At 33.2% G+C, this 20,023-nt stretch overlaps 1 protein-coding gene and 1 long non-coding RNA gene across 9 annotated transcripts; one reads left to right on the top strand and one right to left on the bottom strand.

The window, feature by feature from the left end:
* The first annotated feature begins 299 nt into the window (after nt 1-299).
* Nucleotides 300-2,060, top strand: LOC108218659 (uncharacterized). The gene is made up of 2 exons (XR_001806470.2): nt 300-515; nt 1,649-2,060. It is a non-coding gene; the product is annotated as an uncharacterized LOC108218659 (long non-coding RNA).
* A 1,475-nt stretch (nt 2,061-3,535) lies between these two features.
* On the bottom strand, nt 3,536-20,010 carry LOC108218658 (dol-P-Glc:Glc(2)Man(9)GlcNAc(2)-PP-Dol alpha-1,2-glucosyltransferase). 8 transcript variants are annotated; one of them, XM_017391701.2, is made up of 9 exons: nt 18,497-20,010; nt 8,874-8,978; nt 8,681-8,769; nt 7,416-7,749; nt 5,593-5,869; nt 4,958-5,095; nt 4,659-4,863; nt 4,060-4,202; nt 3,536-3,964 (listed from the first exon to the last, which is right to left on the bottom strand). In XM_017391701.2, exons 2-9 carry the CDS (start codon nt 8,961-8,963, stop codon nt 3,954-3,956), a joined length of 1,287 nt encoding a protein of 428 aa, XP_017247190.1. In that variant the 5' UTR covers nt 8,964-8,978; nt 18,497-20,010; the 3' UTR covers nt 3,536-3,953. The 8 variants fall into 8 exon arrangements, with proteins under 8 accessions (XP_017247190.1, XP_063947529.1, XP_063947528.1 ...); XM_064091459.1 differs by lacking the exon at nt 8,681-8,769 and adding an exon at nt 7,795-7,907 and having other exon boundaries at nt 7,416-7,708; nt 18,497-18,532; XM_064091458.1 differs by lacking the exon at nt 8,681-8,769 and having other exon boundaries at nt 7,416-7,907; nt 18,497-18,532.
* Between the last annotated feature and the right edge of the window lie 13 nt (nt 20,011-20,023).

Here is a 20,023-nt window from a genome sequence, read left to right as displayed (position 1 = left end):
TCAGCTTTTGCAGAAAGCTGTTATAGATTTCATTATAAAACCTCACCAAAAACATTATTTTTTTTTAATTTATAACTCAAAATAAGTAATATCAAAAAATTACCAAACAGTTATCTGATTTCTACAACAGCACTTATTTTACCAGCACTTTTTCTGACAGCACAGCAATTTTTAACAGCACTCCCAAACAGACCCTTAGAAATTTGCCACCGAATTATAATTTTTTTTTTTTGTAGTTAGGTTCGGATTTTTCTTAGTCACTTAAAATATAATGATAGTCAAACTGTACTCCACATTTGATATCACACTAAACAAACATGTTTATTAGAATTCGAGAGAGAGTGTGTGCGATGGGAGATGACACATTGAGTTCGATAATGATGGCGAGAGGTGATAATAGAGATCGAGAACTTCTCATTCCGGTAGCTCACTCGCCGACCTCCTCCGGTGACGATGACGAAACTTCGAAACCTTCTTCTCCCACTGTTGCTTCATCTCATCTCTCCAACCGCGAGGTTTACTTCTCCCTCTAACTTCTCTTTATGTCGAAACTCGATAAATGAATAATCTCGATGAATTAATATATGAACAGCCTATTTCAATATCTATATCTGTGTTTGTGTGTGGCTTGTATCTCTAAATTCATATATTGAGGTTTTAACTATATGAATTAGTAAAATTGTAGTGAAGTGTGAAGAAATTTTAAGAAAATGAACCTTGTTAGGGATTTTGATGATCATTCGTTAAGTATTGTTTTGGATTAATTGTGTTGGTTCTCTGTCTTATCTACACTAGTATTTTATGCCCCTACCCATCGGAAATCGATGATTTTTTCATTTAATAATATTATTGAAGTATATAATAATCTAATTATTAAGATAATTTTGTATATTAAGGTGTTCATATTCATAACGAAAATTCAATTTTTGTCCAAATTTTTTTTTGACAACACATTTATTGATCATACTTATTAAAAAACTAAATCATAAGTGCTTGGTGTTTTTTTTGAAAATATATTATATAATATAGTTTTGACTATTACATTTATTTTTAGAACCTGAAATGATTATAGGTCGCCATGTCAAATTTTTTTTATGAAATCCAAAATATGAAATAGCAAAAAAAATATTATAAATTCTTGATCCTTAGGCTCAAATAAATAAAACAATTTGTTATCAAATGTTACTTTGATTGCCACACTGTGGATCCTCATGCCCAAATAAGTATATTAGATTATTTTCAAAACAAATTGTGAAAGTTCCCGTTCCATCGAACATACTTATTAGAAATTCCCATTCCATCGAACATACATATTAAAAAGGAAATCAAAAGTTTTTGTTAGTATTTTTTTGTTAATACATTATATAATATTCTTTTGACTATTACATTTTTGTTCAAAACCGGAATTGATTCTATATACCAATGCCTAAATTATGTTTTTTTGAAACTACAAAAATGAAATAGTGAATTTTTTTTCTAAATTCTGAATCGTTAGGCCCAAATAGTTAAAATAATTTTTCTATCAAAGTTACATCTATCTGCCAAATTGTGGATCCTTAGGTCCAAATTAGTGACTTATCCTCGTTTTTGAAATTATATATTTCTTGTATATTGATTTATGTTTTGTTTGGTTTGTTTCTTTTTTCAGGATACTTTGGAAGCGAGGTGTCCGTAACTTCCTTCATGGGTATTTTTTTCTAATTCACCTAAGCTTTATTGTCTAAGCGTTCGGAGTTGTGCTTGCATGACTTTCGGTTAGATGATAAACTTTCTTGAAAGAAAGATATCCCAGATGCGATTTATTGTATTTCAATACAATTCATCTACGTGTATATATAATGATAGTCTGCAATATATATATATATAATGATAGTCTGCAATATATTATATGAAGATCTGATGTATATCTATATCTTTATTTTTGTATATATTACTTCATATGTCTCCTGGATAGTTCACCTTGGGGGACGAGAGCTTGACATGTATTTTAAGACTCCTAAAATATTTAGTTTCATAAATTATTTTAATTTTTTTATTAAATAAAAGTTATGATTGTCTGTTGTCTATTGTCTATATTATATATAGTTTCATAAAAATCAAGGTTAGATGCCATCTACAATCATCTATACTATTGTACAAAAATAAGGACGAATACTATATAAAAAAAAGTAGACGATATACAATTATTCCCGATTTTACCGCTCATTTATGCTATTATTACTCCCTCCGTCCTCATTTTTTTATAGTTCTTTTCCACTGTTTGGCATGTATTTTAAGGTTCCTACTTCTTATAAAATATAGTTCCATAATTTAATTTTGAGATTTTCTTTTTTGTGTATAAAAATTCAAATGTTAAATTTTTATTCAGAAAAAAATTAAAATAATTAATGAAACTAAATCTTTAGAAGTTTCAAAAAACGTGTCAAATTCTCGTCTTCTAAGGTAAACTACCTAGCGCACATATGGAGTACGACATATAACGATATAGACATATATCAGATCACCATAATATTGCGGACTACCATTATATTTCAATAATGCTAAAAAGAATAATATAATGTTAATAATCAAATCCGAACCTAACGTTAGTGACCAAAAAAAGTCCGAACCTAACATTAGTGACAAAATAGAAAAAATTTATAGTTCGGTAGCAAATTTCTAAACAAACAATAAGTTGGGTGGCGAAAAAATATATTTTCCCTTATTTTGTAACATTCATAAAATCGGAAATGAATATTTATCATTTCAAGTTGATTCAAAATAGAAGTTAAATATTAAACTGATGTCATTCTACATTGTTCGATATAGTGACATGTATTGCCATGTTATTTTATAGTTGGAACCGCGATTGTTTACAAGTTATTACTCAAGTCAAATATTATGAATCAAAAAACCATCAAATTTGTGTTATATTATTTAGATCGAAATATCAAATCATGAATGCTATAATGTCAAGGTAGATATAACTTATCTTAAAAAAATAAACAAATTCATAAACACTAATGAGTCACCCCAGGTGGTTGCTATCTTGTTTAGAATTTATTATCTGTGATATTTTGATGATTTTTTTTGGCCGGAAAGAGAATGATTTCATTAATCACAGTCCGTCTCTACCACTACATTGTTGTGTTGCTGTCTTTGATCCAGCTCAGGGCTTCATGCACTCTCGTTGCCTCTGCATTTTCTGATGCTATGTTGCCCATAGAACACTTTGAGCTAGCCTGTAACACCTTGCCTTTATGGTTCCTGACGATGGGAAAAATTGCCTCAAACTAACTTATAGTTTTAAATCAATCTGTGACTTATTTCCGATTTTAAATCAGTTTTTGACTTATTATACAAATAAACAATTTTCAGTTTAAAGTCAGAAACACGTTTAAGCCCCCGACTTAAAGCCGGGCCTAAGCAGGCTCTAAAACTAGTTTACAGGTCGTGTTTTGTAAAGTAAGAAATGAATGTCAGATGGCAGATGGGGCATTTCAACCATGGATTCCAATATTCGAACTTAAACTAGGGGTCCTTCAGATACGCAGTGTTGGCTGATGGAAAATTGAAAATTCATGTGATATTAGACATCTTTTGGATTTCAACTCCTTGCAAATTTTAGAGTGAAAAACCAACTGTGGTGGTGTTGTGGAGAAATTTATAAAACTCAATCACTATAATAACAACACTGGGTATGTACTGCCTTCTTCAGCATCTAACTACCATATAAACCTTTGGATGCCGGCTTCATGGGGCCAACTAAATGGCTTAAACAGAAACATAACCATTGTGAAGATGTTGATAACAGTATAGAGGATACCCATGAGCACCCAATTTCTGTCGCTGTTGACATGGGAATGAAGAACCAGGAAAAAGAAAGGTATGGTGTAGTATCTGAACTCTATCAATGGAGAAGGAATTAGAACAGCGGCGCATGCCAGGAAATATACCAGCACCCATACTTTCTTCTAAAATTTAGCTGGAATTGGAAATATGAACATGTTATGTATTATATTCACAGATATTAAAATAAATAAACAAACAGATATATAGGGATAATATTTAAACACTCACCTAGTATGCTGAAGATGGAAAACCATGAATAAACATAGAGCGGAACCATAAGGTACTTTGTCGACCAATGGAAGTTGATGATCTTTCTCCATATGTAAAATGTATAGTGCCGATTGTCAGCAAGAAGATATGGATGAGCAATGCTGCAATAACCAACTATGGGGTCACGATATTGTTACGCATTTCTCACCCAATAGTATAGATACATTGTAATTCTGAAGTTTATGAACAGAAAACTGTCTCCATCCATTAGGTGTTTGATGAGAAAGGAATTGATTCAACAAAAGCAAAAGGTCATAAAACAATACTCAAAGCATCTTGACAGACATTCACAAACTGTTGGTACTGTGTTGCGTCAAGTAATAATGACATCTCTACAGCTAACTATTATATAAATGCCCGATAGCGTAATAAACTCATGCAAACTTGTGCTATCTCGGTAGTGGTAAAGATATCTGTTGCAAGCCATATGTCATCCAGTCATTTCAAGCATATGCATCTCCAGTGAATAAAGGGGAGGGGGAAGGGGGGGGGGGGGGGGGGGGGGGGGGGGTTGTTTTGCGAAATTTGGAACTACATGGCATTTAAAATGATCTAACCTGAAAAAGTTCACTGAAAGGAATGCAGTAGTAAAACCCGTCAAGCACAGCACAATACCCAGCACCCTCAACTTGCGCAACGATTGGTACAAGACTGCAGTTTGACTTAACGTGAAGTGAACAGGAACCATGAGCAAAGCAGAAAGTAGGCCAAAGTACATAAGCTGTGCAAAATGTGGAGAAACAGCATGTCCTTCTTTAGCTCCTGCAATGTCATAAGTCAGGGCAATTTGAATCTGATATTAAATTTAGAGAAACAACAACAAAACAGTTGAACTAAAATTCAAGATGGTAAGTACCAAGAACTATGCTCCCATTCCAGTAAACAAATCCAACAAACGCCACCAACAGCATAACGTAAGGGCTAAATAAAAGTAAGAGTCGCCACTTGATATACCAAGAAGTTACCAGTATTTCCTTAATATCATCAATCAAATCTGCAATCAGCATAGCCAAGAGAAATTTGGGTTTAGCATTCGGACCGACACACAAATATATGTGGGGATTATTCTTGTCAAGACCAAGTTCAATTCATTTAAGAAATCCTTCATCAACTCAATTTGTGATGAACATATTTAAAGATAACAATTATTGAAAAATAATTTACAGCTTAGTTCATATAATGTGATTCTGCAGCTGAAACATATTACTCTAGGTCTTTGCCTCCCGCAATCTCTTTTTACTCATCGTCATGTTAAGCACACATTTAACCACATTATTTGAAGTTCAACAAATAATGTACAACCAGATTAGGATAACTGCTTCCGTGAACTGCCAACTCCAGTTCATAGGAAATATAAAATGGGCACCCTGCTACAAGATGTGGTCCCTTATCGATTTAAACGAACAAAACTATACATGTTATGTTTCATTTACTATGTTACGACACTCGTAATACTAACAAGACAAAAAGAATTATATAAAGAAGGGACACCTGATGAATTAGACGAAGAAGAGAAATTTTTGGGAGTTGAATGGTCAGAAGAATCTACAGTACTGCTCAACCTTCGCCTTCTCAAGTTTGACCCAGTAGCAGCAGTTTTTCCCGAAACTAACCAACCATCTTTTTGATCCAATACACTAGAGTCATCTAGTTGCTCACTATGTTTATCTTTTTGAAAGCCAAGGGTATAATTAATAATGCCAGAGCATCCAACAAATAGAATCCATACAATATTTGTTTGTCGTACAAGAACAGCCAAAGCGCCAAGCTGCGGATATTAATTAACGAGCAGAAGTTAGCACTTGGATAGCAGACAAACCCCAACAGATCAATCCTGAAATAAATTTGACCGCCTGATGTCAACTTTGTATACGGAAAACTAGAAACACAAACTACAGAAACCTAAATAAAATAAACAGCATTTTTTGTTATTAAAAAAATAAACAGAATTTTCTAGTGCTGAACTACGCAAAACATCACATTATAAGTAGACCCTAAGTTCTCTTTAAAGCATTAGCAGACTACCACAAAAGATACTTCACATTCAGTGCTAATCTACAAGCTGACTAAACTCGGCAGAACAACGTTACCAAGGACTACAATATGTTTTCTGACTGGTATATTCACTCCAGACCATGGTTGTCACGTCGATGAGTCGAGGCGAGTCGATAGACCTCCCGCTAGTCGACTAGTCGACTAGTCGTGGACTAGTCGTAGACTAGTCGCTAAAAAATATATATATTTATTATAAATTAAAATATATTATATACATATAAACACATACATATATTTGTATTATGTACCTTCCATAAAATTTTATTTCAGATTCTAAGGAATTAAGAATCGGATACTTAAAGAGAATGATGGAAAAACGAAAATAGTTAACAACAAAGCAAACTACACACGATCAAGTAAAATATGTATCAAGCTAACAATCGATAAATATCAATTATGTGATACTGATGTGATGTGATGTGGCAGTACAGTAAACAAATAACAAAATAATGCAGAATTAATTATGCAGAATACAAATTGTAGAAAAACAGTCGACTAGTCGGTGGCCCAAACTCGACTAGTCGACTAGTCGTTGACTAGTCGACCGCTTAGTCGACCAAGCGACCGAAATATTGACATTCACCTAGTCGACATGTTGAGTCGACATCTATTCACCGCTTAGTCGACTAGTCGTCGACTAGTCGCGACTAGTCGACCGACATGACAACCATGCTCCAGACAATAGTTAGCGAAGACATGGATCATTTTTGTCAACATTTATGACAACTGTTGTTTGAATTCTTTTTGCATACGTATCTACTAGATAAAATGTAGAATATTCGGTTATTATGACTCTAATGTAAGCATTACCTTGGTAACTAATTAGTTTGTTTTGAGGAACAGGTTCTCAAAAATATATATAACAAAAGGGAGAAAAAAAAAGTAATTTATGGCTCACAGTTGACATCAACCTATCACATAAGAGTTAAGACATTAGGCCCATGTTTTTTTAAAGGGATTTTTATCCGTAAACTATTACCTTGTTTTTTTTTTAACTTTAAAGGATCAACATCTTAGAATAAGATTTCAACATCTATTTGATTCATTTATATAGGATTGTAATACCTCCTCTCACTAGGTATTATAATCCCATTAATATAAACTAAAAAGATGATGAATATGTAGATTTATAGCATAATGGTCCTTTAGATCTAGAGAAAATAACTTAATACTTCTGGGATTATAATCTGGTAAAACAAACACGGGTAGTTCACATGCTTCCACAATCAGATATCAGTAACTAAAGAGTACCCCATTACCACTGCACTCAATGGGTAGTTCTTCTTCATGCACATAAGATATGAAGTGAGCACTGCAGTAAGTGATGCCACATCTGTATAATAAAGATACGTGAAGAACCAGTGGAGGGGATATAGAGCTAGAACAACTGTATAAAGAGTGGCTCTTCTTTTATTTAGTTCTGGCCGCAACTGGGAAATTATTTCATAAACCACAATGCTGCAAATTACAGCCAGGACACCGTTGGTGGAGCGCAGCGCTACAGTTGAGCAGGCATCAAAGAATGATGATACTGCTTGTATGCATAGCATGCCTGGAAAAAAAGAAGCAACATGGGCAAGTGAAAGAAAATACCTGCAAAATATTGATTCAAGTAAATGTTAACACTTCCCCCGTAACCTTTTATATTCTTTAGGGTTTTGTGAAGAGCTTTTCCATTCTCAAGTAATGTGAAAGAACAATACGGTCTATTATCAATAATTAATAGTATGACAGTCCATCTCCTCTGTAGTCTGTCAAATAACACATATTTACATTTAAGAAGCTAATGAACTCATAAAATTCAGAAGATCATCCACAAATTACTATCCATAAGTTGTAAATTATCCAATATGTAAAAGTAATTATTAATTTATATACCCCCAAACACTAAGTTAGACAAACCACTGAAAGACATAGACTAAGATATAACAACACTAAACCTGTAATAAAACAAAGATCTAGCAACCCGAACAAACAACTTCCAGAACATTAGAAATATATCTTAAAAAATGACGTCTTGATGTGCCTAATAATGACACTTGGATCACTTAACATGACACTTGGATCACTTAACAAAATACAGAAAGATAATACTCAATTACAAATGCATGTTGGTCATATTGACCTAGCTAGAAGCTACTTTAATGACTTGAACATCTTCTCAGTATGGGAAAAGGATTTAACACATTTCGTCTAAACGAGCATAGTCCGCTAGCATAATTGGCAGCCAGAACAAACAACTTCCGCAACATTGGAAACATATCTTAACAAATGACATATCCATGTGACTAACAATGACACTTGGCAAAAATTAAAGATAGATAATACTCAATTAGAAATGAAAGTTGGTCACATTTAGCTACTTCACTGACTTGAACATCTTCTCAATACGGTAAAAGGATTTAACACATATTTTCTAAACGAGATTAGCTGGCAAGTCATGAATCATAATCCTGAAAGTTGCTATTACCACTCATTTAATAGGAGTTACAGTTAAGTTAGCATATGCAATAAAAGGATTCACAGGCCAGGGGGAGTAGTAATCATGGGGTCCCAGCTAGTGAAATTTCCCTTGCAGTACTGTTGTGCTTGGGGAACATGAAATATCTCATCCTGCACATATACCATACAATTCAATACATATATCAGCTACACAAATATTAAATTAAACGTATATATAATTGTCAATATATATAATTGTTAATGATATGGGGTACCATGTAAGGGTCAGGGACGATTCGATTGACAGAGATAGAGATGGGAATAACCCAGCAGCTAACAATTACAGCAACTGCAAGTCTGCCCATTATTTGTTTCAAGTCCTATCCAAACAAAAAACAGAACACTTTTAGTTTCAGAGATAAAATGGAAAAATTGATTTTTTAGTACGACACGACTGATTCTGAAACAGATAAGAAAAATAAACAAATGACTGATTTTCATATTTTCTTTCTCCGTTGCACATTACTGTTAAAAAATTTGTTTCAAAGAGCAATAATTCAAGATTCTTTTTTATAAGAATTATATAATAACGCATATAAGTATTATTCTCGTTCTTATATGCTTAGCTTGACTCCAGGGGCTGACCCCGACTATAGGCGGAGTAGTCCTGCCGTAGGCCCCAAAAATACAGGGGCCCTATATTTTTTTATAGGTATGTGCATATATCTGTGTTTTTATTATTTTTATACTTATTTTTTATTTATTGAGCATTTAATATTTATGGCTTTACTATTTTAAGCTTTTAATTTATTTAATTTTTCCTTCTAATTGAACATCCAATTAATTTCATAACTTTTGTTTTATTAAATTAAACAAGTGCTAAAAGGGTAAGGTCAGAACTTAGAAATAAAGGACGGGAAAATTGAAAGGGTGTGATACTCTACAAGAGAGAATGAGAAAACCTAGAGCAGTGCCACTTTCAGATTCATTCAGTCAAATTAAAGGCCGGATTAAGAAAAAGAGAGGTAATTTTTCTCTTAGGTTTCTTATTTATATCATCACTGCGTCAGAATGTATAAAATACATTGTACTTGTTCCATTTTCACGTACCGGAAAAACAGAACAATGGCTCCTATAAGAAAATACAAGAGCGGAAGTGAGAAGAGATTGGAGAAAAAGAGAGGAGAAGCTATTCAAAGGACTCAAGTAGGCTCTCTAAACACGTATTTCCAATAAAAACAGTAGAGAACGTGGTTGAATTGTTGATGAAAGGGATATTGAACATAGTATTAAAGGTGATTTAAATAATGCTACTTTAGTTGAAAATCAATTTGTTAATGATGAAAATGGGAATCAAAATGTGAATGAGATTGAAAATTAAAATTCTAGTGGGATAGAAGATTATAGTGGAAGTGAGAAGAAGAAAGAAAACTTAGGTGATGGGGACTCCTACATGCAAATTGATGTTGCTATCAAAGAATTAAAAGGTCTCTTTTCGTTTCTTTAAAATTATAGAGAGGTTGGTGACAAGGCTGTCGCGTGCCTATCAAATAATAAAATATCTAACCAAACCTTCTAACTATGTAGTAGGGTAAGTCAGAGTCGTTCCCACAGAGACAAACGTATCAAACACTAGTTATTCCCGATTCAATCCAACTAACAAGTAACACAATAAATATATTGAAAGATTATTAAACTAATACAAGTAAAATCTAGAAAACAATTAACTAAAAATATCTAGAATCAAGTATCCCCACTAGCATGAATCAATGCAATTATGATTTTCTCCCCCAATTAATCAGATAAATTACCCAAGAGGAAAGATGCGCCCTACAAAATACCAATAACCTCTTCCGAGTATTAATGGCTTCTCTAAAATACAATCAAGCCTATTTCCATGGTATCATGCAGTTTAGAGACATTAAACACAGCATCCTAACTTCCAAACAATTCCTTCTACCTATTTCCATGGAGAAGTTCATGTCCTTATTGGATAAATCACAACCATCTAAATCCAACTTCCGATGGTAGATAGATATCGGTTCAAACAATACACAAAATCACGTCTGACCTGTAATTGTTAATTAGCACAACTCAATAAGCAAGAGCAAACATCATAATCAACCAGAGATCATCAAAAATCATGCATCAACCACGACTAGGGTTCAACTTAACTCTAGAATAAAATCTACTCTAACATAATAATATAAAAGAAAAGCAAAGATGGATTATACAATGGATTCTTCAACCTCCAAGTCTTGAAGAAGAAGAGACAAAAGTGTTTTAAACCTAACCTAATTATACAATACTATATCTTTTTCCTCTCTAATGTCTATCCCTATAAATATATATGATTTTAATGCTTACAAGGAAATACAAAACAGTTTCCCCAAACGGAATTGGATTCTCCAAAGAAAATTCGCAGCAGATTATTCTGTCCTGTTTCTGGGCTGATTCTGTTGGATTTTGGATATTGGACCACCTCTGAATTAAAGAAAATTCTCTAAGCTTCGCGTGGGCTGTAAGATCACCCAATTCTGACTTCTAGAACTCAAGATATGGCCCAAACAGTGATTCAAGTGCAAGCAATTCAACAAATCCGAATTTCCTTCTAATTAATCTTCAAATTAAGCTTTTTATTCCAATTTCCTCCAAGTTTAGGAACTCCTTGCTTCCTGCAATAAAACATTAAAATCTATTAAATAAATATCCAATTCAATGCAAAATACAATTAAATATGAGAATAAAATCATCTAGAATATATGTAAATATATACCCTATCAAACATCCGCCACACTTAACTTTTGCACGTCCTCGGGCAAATAAAAGAAATAAAAATATCTATACTAACTACCTAACACCGTTTTCGTAGATGACACGATTGCATTGAGCGCATGCAACAAGCCGTTAAACCCCTAGGCAGCCCTAGTAGGACGAGTTTTGTCTCGTGAGGGTTTATAGAAGATATACCCACAAAATCCAATTTTTTTCTGCCAAGTCTCAAACATGCAACTAATATGAATGCAATCTAAATGAATATGCCTATATAATCATGAAAGCATTAACTTTGTCAATATATAATCTTCAGAATATGCAACAATCAAGGCATTCATCTATCTCACATATTAGTCATGCAACTTTTCCACTGCAAGTACGGAGTGCATCATGTGTGCTCACATGCTCTCTAATAAAATAAAACAGAGACCAACAAACTTCAACAGAGTCTTAACCATGAGCCGTTAATCAGAATAAGGCTTAAACACTTCGTTCCATTAGAGTCAACTATAGCTCAGGGTCACAAAGGAACTTCTATGCCTCTCTTCTTATTTTTCTTATACATATATTTTTTTTTCTTTTTTTTTTTTCGCATACTCGGTCTAAGGTTGGGACGCTTCTCAGGGTAAGTGAGTTACGACCACTATAAGACTTCGCAAGCTCGTTATTTTTCTCATTTTTTTTTTGAAGTCGAGTAATTCTCCAGTAACCAAGGTTTGTGAAAAGTCACCAAGAAATTTTTATTTCTAATACCATTGCACTTAATACCAGCACAGGTACATGGATCGTCCCCTTCACATGACATTAAATTGTCACCCACTGATCTCAAAGGAGTACTCGATACTTTATTTTAATATTCTATTTTTTTTCAAGAAAGGCATATACATCCCACAGCTTCCCCAAACTTAAGATTTACATACTCTAAGCTCAAAAGAGAATAGTCAAAATTCTACGCTCGACTCATAGCAAAAACTCAAGAATTAAGTTAGCCTAAGTCTCATCTCTAGAGCATTTTTTAGTGTAATTAAAATTCCGCACAAACAATTTCTAAGCATGCAAGACATCACATATGATCAAGACTACTAGCCAAGAATTTGTGCAAATAAAATCATCACGAGAAATTAACTCGGTATTATATACTTCCATGAATTATGCAAATGCAAACTAATAAGAAAACAAAATAAACAAATAACTACTAAAAAAACTACATGCTCTAATCTAATGCAACTACATGAATTTCCTAAATTTAAGACAAGGCAATTTTTTTCTAATTTTCTAATTTTTTTTAATTTTAATCATATATAATATTTTTTTGATTTTTTTCATTCATTAAGAACTCATCCCCACACTTAAATGGTTCATTGTCCTCAATGAATAATATATAAATATGTAATATATAATATAATAATAAGAAAAGAAGAAAAGAAAGAAAAAGAAATTAGAAAAAGAAACTCCCCTGAAGTGTTCTATCTTGAGTGACAGCATAAATTTTCAGAAAGCACATGGTTGAAGTGTTGGTCTTTTATTATGGAGGTACGGGGTTCAATCCCCACCTTGAGCAAATATTTTTACTACTCAGTTTGGGCTTGTCAACTGGGCTCAAAATCTTAGCTGCACTCGAATGGATTTGATCGCGGACTGGGCTTGCAAGGTGTAATGAACTGGAACAGTAAAATGGGCCCAAGCAGACGTGAAATTGACCAGCAACAGATGAAGCAGACTCAATCTAATGTAGCGGGCTGGGCCAGAAATGGGCTGAAACGGTAGCTATTGTGAGCGCAGAAAACAGAAGACAAAGACGGCCGTTCTTGAAAACGAAGACGGGCGTATTGGAGCACTGTTCCGCCAATCAAAGAACTGAAATCTCCTGTGATCCATTTTTTTTTTTTACCTTTTTTTTTTCTTTCTCTTCAAATCTTGAGCTTTCTTTTCTTTTCTGAAACACTTCACAAAAATTATCAAGGCAATTTGAGGGAGTAAATATAAAAATTTCTAATCTAAAAAAAACAAAAATTAAAATAAAAAATGACTAACCTTAAAAATCATGGGTTGCCTCCCAAGAAGCGCTTGTTTATTGTCATTAGCTCGACTTATTTAAATAATTAATATCTATCAATGGGGTGAAAAAGCAAACAAATGTACATATCTCCTAATTTCAATTAATCTATTCATTTGAGCAACAATTAAATTACGAAGGAGATATATAAATTGGCATATAAGACATATATGATGCTCAATAAATTTGGGAATGTGAAAGTATTTAGAGAAATTATCACTAACAGGTTTATAGTTACTTTTCACAAATTCCTCCCAAATCAGATCGACAAAAGGCATATACATATTCTCAATCTTAACATCAATTGAGTCAATCTCATCCAAAATTGATTCTATCTCATCTACCAAAATTGAATTCACAATATCCTTATCCGCATTAATTTCCACCACAGATATATTATCACTCTCATCAAATAGCATGTATAAAGAGTCATCTAAGAAATCAACATCATTGTTATCACAAGATTTTTCACATAAGTTAATTTCTTGAGAAACACAAGGATCAACAAGGGTAAGATTTTCAAAATCATCATCATCTTCATCATCAAAGTAATCAAAAATTATCTTACTTTTACTAACCTCGTTTGTAGACTCTTTGACCTCCCCACCATTCCACAAAGTTGCATCATTAATTTGACTCGTAGGTTCTCTATCCGTTTGAGTGCGCATCTCTACGAGTTGAGTTACCTGTTGAGTCATTTGCGCCATATGAGCTTGCATCTTATTGAGATGTGTCTTAAACTCTTCATTCTTTTTCTCTTGTGATGAAATAAATTCTTGCAAAAGAATTTCCAAGTTGGAGTTTTGTGGTGGTTGAGGGTAAATGATTTCAGGTAATTGAGCTTGGCATGGACTAACTTGTATCTCGTCAAACTGAGGATTAAATGGTTGACTTTGAGAAAATTCGGAGATAAAAGTTTCCAAGGCAGTTTCCAAGCTAGATTTTTGTGGTGGATGTGAGTGGTTTTGGTAGGAAAAATTAGGATAATATTCCCCACCAGAGTTGTATGTGCTAGGATATGGATTGTACTGTGGTATTTGGTTAGAGTTGTAATTGGTAGTGTAATCGAAATTACCATCCCAATAAGGTGCTTGGTTTGGATAATAAGGGGTGTTGAATTGGCAAAAATTTCGATGGTGTCCCCGCATACCACAAACTTCACAAGTAGTAACCAAATATGAAGGTATAGACTTGATTTCATCGATTGTCCGAGATAATGAATGCATAGCCTTAGTCAGTGCTTCCATGCTTTCTTCTTCCTCCTCCATTCACTCGCTTATTTTCTTATCGTAGAAACCTGAAACACAAATATTGCAAACACAAGAAAAACCACAAGTGAAGGATTAAACGGAACAAGAATAATAGCCGAAGCAATAATAATAATAAAAAAAATTAGTCGGATCTTATCAAAAACAAACTAATCTAATACCGCTTTGTCCCCGGCAGCGGCGCCAAAAATTTGACAAGGCTGTCGCGTGCCTATCAAATAATAAAATATCTAACCAAACCTTCTAACTATGTAGTAGGGTAAGTCAGAGTCGTTCCCACAGAGACAAACGTATCAAACACTAGTTATTCCCGATTCAATCCAACTAACAAGTAACACAATAAATATATTGAAAGATTATTAAACTAATACAAGTAAAATCTAGAAAACAATTAACTAAAAATATCTAGAATCAAGTATCCCCACTAGCATGAATCAATGCAATTATGATTTTCTCCCCCAATTAATCAGATAAATTACCCAAGAGGAAAGATGCGCCCTACAAAATACCAATAACCTCTTCCGAGTATTAATGGCTTCTCTAAAATACAATCAAGCCTATTTCCATGGTATCATGCAGTTTAGAGACATTAAACACAGCATCCTAACTTCCAAACAATTCCTTCTACCTATTTCCATGGAGAAGTTCATGTCCTTATTGGATAGATCACAACCATCTAAATCCAACTTCCGATGGTAGATAGATATCGGTTCAAACAATACACAAAATCACGTCTGACCTGTAATTGTTAATTAGCACAACTCAATAAGCAAGAGCAAACATCATAATCAACCAGAGATCATCAAAAATCATGCATCAACCACGACTAGGGTTCAACTTAACTCTAGAATAAAATCTACTCTAACATAATAATATAAAAGAAAAGCAAAGATGGATTATACAATGGATTCTTCAACCTCCAAGTCTTGAAGAAGAAGAGACAAAAGTGTTTTAAACCTAACCTAATTATACAATACTATATCTTTTTCCTCTCTAATGTCTATCCCTATAAATATATATGATTTTAATGCTTACAAGGAAATACAAAACAGTTTCCCCAAACGGAATTGGATTCTCCAAAGAAAATTCGCAGCAGATTATTCTGTCCTGTTTCTGGGCTGATTCTGTTGGATTTTGGATATTGGACCACCTCTGAATTAAAGAAAATTCTCTAAGCTTCGCGTGGGCTGTAAGATCACCCAATTCTGACTTCTAGAACTCAAGATATGGCCCAAACAGTGATTCAAGTGCAAGCAATTCAACAAATCCGAATTTCCTTCTAATTAATCTTCAAATTAAGCTTTTTATTCCAATTTCCTCCAAGTTTAGGAACTCCTTGCTTCCTGCAATAAAACATTAAAATCTATTAAATAAATATCCAATTCAATGCAAAATACAATTAAATATGAGAATAAAATCATCTAGAATATATGTAAATATATACCCTATCAGTTGGATTTCAGTAAGTTATGGTTGAAGCTACCGAGATTTCCAATAGGGTGGAAATTGAACCGATACTTGTTAAAAAGCGTATAGTTCACAAAAAAAAGGCATTTTTTTTGATGAAAAAACAAGTGAAGATATGTGTACATCGTCGGAGATAAAAGGTTAATATGAGAACTGAGGAAAATTTTAAAATAATTATTTCCTCTACATTATTGATCAAGCTATTTTGGGAAAAGCTGAAATTGAAAAGAATGTGGGCAAACCTTCGATAATACTCCCTCCGTCCCATTTTAGTTGTCACATTTGGTTTTGTGCCGGTCAAATTGACTAAAGTTTGACTGAAATTTATTAATATTTTATTAATTGATAAAATTAAAAAAAAATATCATAGGAAATAACTTTCAATCTATTTTAAGATGTAATTTTCAGTTTTTTAAAATATTGAAAGAGTGATTCATAATCTTTGGTCAAAATTTAGTCAATTTGACCAACAAAAATAGAAATGTGACAACTAAAATGGGACGGAGGGAGTAATAACTGCACAGAGTTCATGATTTTAAAACAGCCTAAAGAGTACAATATCTAGCATATGCAGTTACTTGTCCAACCAAATAACTCAATCCAATTTTGTGTGCTCATTCCCAGGCGCAATTCCCAAAATAGCGGGCAAGTGCCCAAAATAATAAATATAAAAAAAGCTGGCCTATCCGGAACACAAAAATTTGGGAACTCGCTTATTTTTTTATGACATTCACATCCAAACAGTTGAATTAATAAAATAAATATTTAAAAAATTTAACAGCCGGCAATAGTTGAAAATTTTGTAACTGCGTGCTTTAGAAACTCTAAGCACATAATGTAATCAAAGTGATTGAATCAAGCATGAGTGAATTGGTGTCTAAGGGCCCAAGGAAGTGGGACCACCTCTCTTTGGGCTTCCTGGGTGAAAAAAACTATCATTAAGGGGTCGTTATGGTCTATGCAATGCCCTTATAATGCTTCTTGGATTATTAAGCAAATTTTTTTGCTCAGAGATATTGCCTTGCAACACATCTCTTACTCCATCGGAAATGGTCGAGATGTTTCTCTTTGGTTTGCACCTTGGTTTAATAGGCAACCCATCTGTTCTTCTTATGATAATCAACTAATTAGTCTATCTGGACTAGGCAAGGAGGCTGTTGTTGCCGATATCATTTCCCCTGGAGGTTGGATGCTTCCTCATTCTAATTTCCATGAGCTTGTCGTTTGGAAAAATCAATTCGATTTTAGCACTCATTTTGATCTTGCTCAACGTGACAAAATTTGCTGGGATAATATCTGTGGGAGCAAGATTCGTGTTACTCATCTTTGGGATTCTATCCGGCGTCGGGGGAATAATACAATCTGGGCTCCTTTTGTTTGGCATAAATTAGGAGTTCCTAGGTTCTCTTTTCACCATTGGCTCCTTATGCTTAACTGAGTTAGCACTGCTGATAAACTGGTTAATCGTGGTGTCACCTCTTCTGATGCATGCTTTTTCTGTATTAATGGTACGGAGTCGAACCACCATTTGTTTCTTGAATGTCCCTTTACTCAATGTATCATCCAGTTGGTTTTTTCTCATCGCTGTGCTATGCTGTATTTCTATTCTGGCCTATCAAGTCATTATTTATTCTGTTTGGCGTGAACGCAATAGTAGATTTTTCAGCGAGGAATATTCATCTCCTGCTAAGCTTGCTTCGAACTGCCTCCATTTAATTAAGTGTCGGCTTCATTCTTCTACTTGGTTTGCTGTTGAGAGCCTCCGCACCACTTCTCTTTCTGTATGGAGTCTTGATAACTAGTTTTTCCCTCTGGCAGGTTGCCTTTTTGTTTGCCCATGATGACAATATTTGGTATTAGTATGTTTAGTCTCCTAGATTAATTTAGTCTATTCATTCTGGTATTCTGCTTGAGTGGTTGTGGTTGTACAACACTCTCTTTTAATTCTCCTATGTTTGTAATTATTTCTTTTCTTTAATGCAAAAAAATCTTTAGCAAAAAAAAAAAGGAGGAAGTGATTGAATCAAACACGAGTTCTGCCTCTATCAATATGTGCCAAATTTCCTAAAGATACCATTTTCGCCATTAGAGTTCATTCCATGGAAACAATAATTAAAATTAGATTAACTCTAATTCTATTCACATTCATCACATATCACCAATGCAATACACTCGATAACATAATTCTCGAAAACCAAATAGACCCATCATTCATCTCAATCCATAACACATTAGCAATCATCAAAATTCAAACTTTACACTGTGAATAAAAAGAAACACACGCATAACCACAAACTATATGTATTATATGATATATAAAAAAGATACTTACAGGGCTGAGAAGGGAAAGATTGAAGATGGGTTTTGAAATGAATAGAGAAAGAATCAGGCAAACACTTGAACTGTGGCAGCAGACAAGACATGCTTCTGGTATCTTCTTAAATACATACACCCTATCTTTCAAAAATGATATTGTACCTATATTTTACTCTGCACTCTCTATTTTTACATTTCAAGAACAATATATGCACCCCGTCCGTTAAATTCCGTTAAAATACTCCCTCCGTCTCAATTTACATGCCCTTTTTGCTTTTAGAGGAGTCAAATTAATTAAATTTTGACCAACTATTAAAAAATATTTATTTATTATTTTAAGAACTAGAAAGTTACATATTAAAATACACTAAATTTACTTATTTTTGTTTAATCATTTGACTTGGGGATAACTTAATTAAACAAAAATTTTAAAAAAAATATCTTCAAAAAGTAAATCTAGTCTATTTTAATATGTAACTTTCTATTTCCTAAAATAATAAATAAATATTTTTTCAGTTTAAAAAAAATATTTTTTCTAATAGTTGGTTAAATATTAGTCAATTTGACTTCTCGAAAAACAAAAGAGACATGTAAATTGAGACGGATGGAGTATTTTCACGGAAGTTAACGGAATTTAACGGAGGGGTGGGTATCGTTCTTGAAATATAAATATAGAGGATGCGAGTTGAGTTTCCTTAAATATGGGTATAATATCGTTTTTGAACGATAGTTAAGAGGTGTGATATGCAATTACCTTTATGTAAAAATACATAGAAATGAACATTTATATACGTGTGTAAAAAAGAATAAATCTTTAAATAAAAAATAAACTATTTACCTGACAAAAAAAAAAAAACTATTTAGATAGACATTGAGGTAGATCAGTGAGATGGATAAATATAAAAAGGGTATTTTTACTGTGCACGCACACTAACAATCATTTTTAAATTGATATGAATTTTTGTGCACACAGGCGTCACACTTGTCTAAAAATTTCCCGCATATACTAGAAAATCCCATATTAAAATAATGCTCTTTGATATATGGGCCGCATATTGTACAATGTAAATGGGCACCCTTGTCATAATTGAAAGGTCTGAAAGTAGTTATCTCTTGTTTGGCTGAAATGATAGCCTAGATAAAGATTTAAAATAAATTGGAAAATTTGCCTTAAATAAAATTTGTCGGTTTAATTATCAATTAGGTCGCTTGCTTCAGATGGATCACCGATAAATTTTTTTGATGTCATTCGCACCACTCATTTCAAAATAAATTACATCTTGATAATTTGAAGTTGGGTCAAAATAAGCATTTTTTTATAAATTATATGACATAAGTTTAACCGGGGTTTGACGTAAACTTTTACACAAGATAATGTGATGATAAATATTTAAAAAATAGATCAGAGAAATTTACACAAATAAAGGTCGAGCTCAATTGAAAAGGGAGACGAGTACATGTTTTGTTTGAAAAAGCAAATTAGTAAGAAAGATGAATATACTTATTCAGAAAATTTTTATCAACTAATCATAAAATATAGTGA

The sequence above is a fragment of the Daucus carota genome, chromosome 4 (genome assembly GCF_001625215.2).
Source record: "Daucus carota subsp. sativus chromosome 4, DH1 v3.0, whole genome shotgun sequence".
NCBI classification, from domain to species: domain Eukaryota; kingdom Viridiplantae; phylum Streptophyta; class Magnoliopsida; order Apiales; family Apiaceae; genus Daucus; species Daucus carota.
This window is presented reverse-complemented; position numbering and strand designations above follow the sequence as displayed.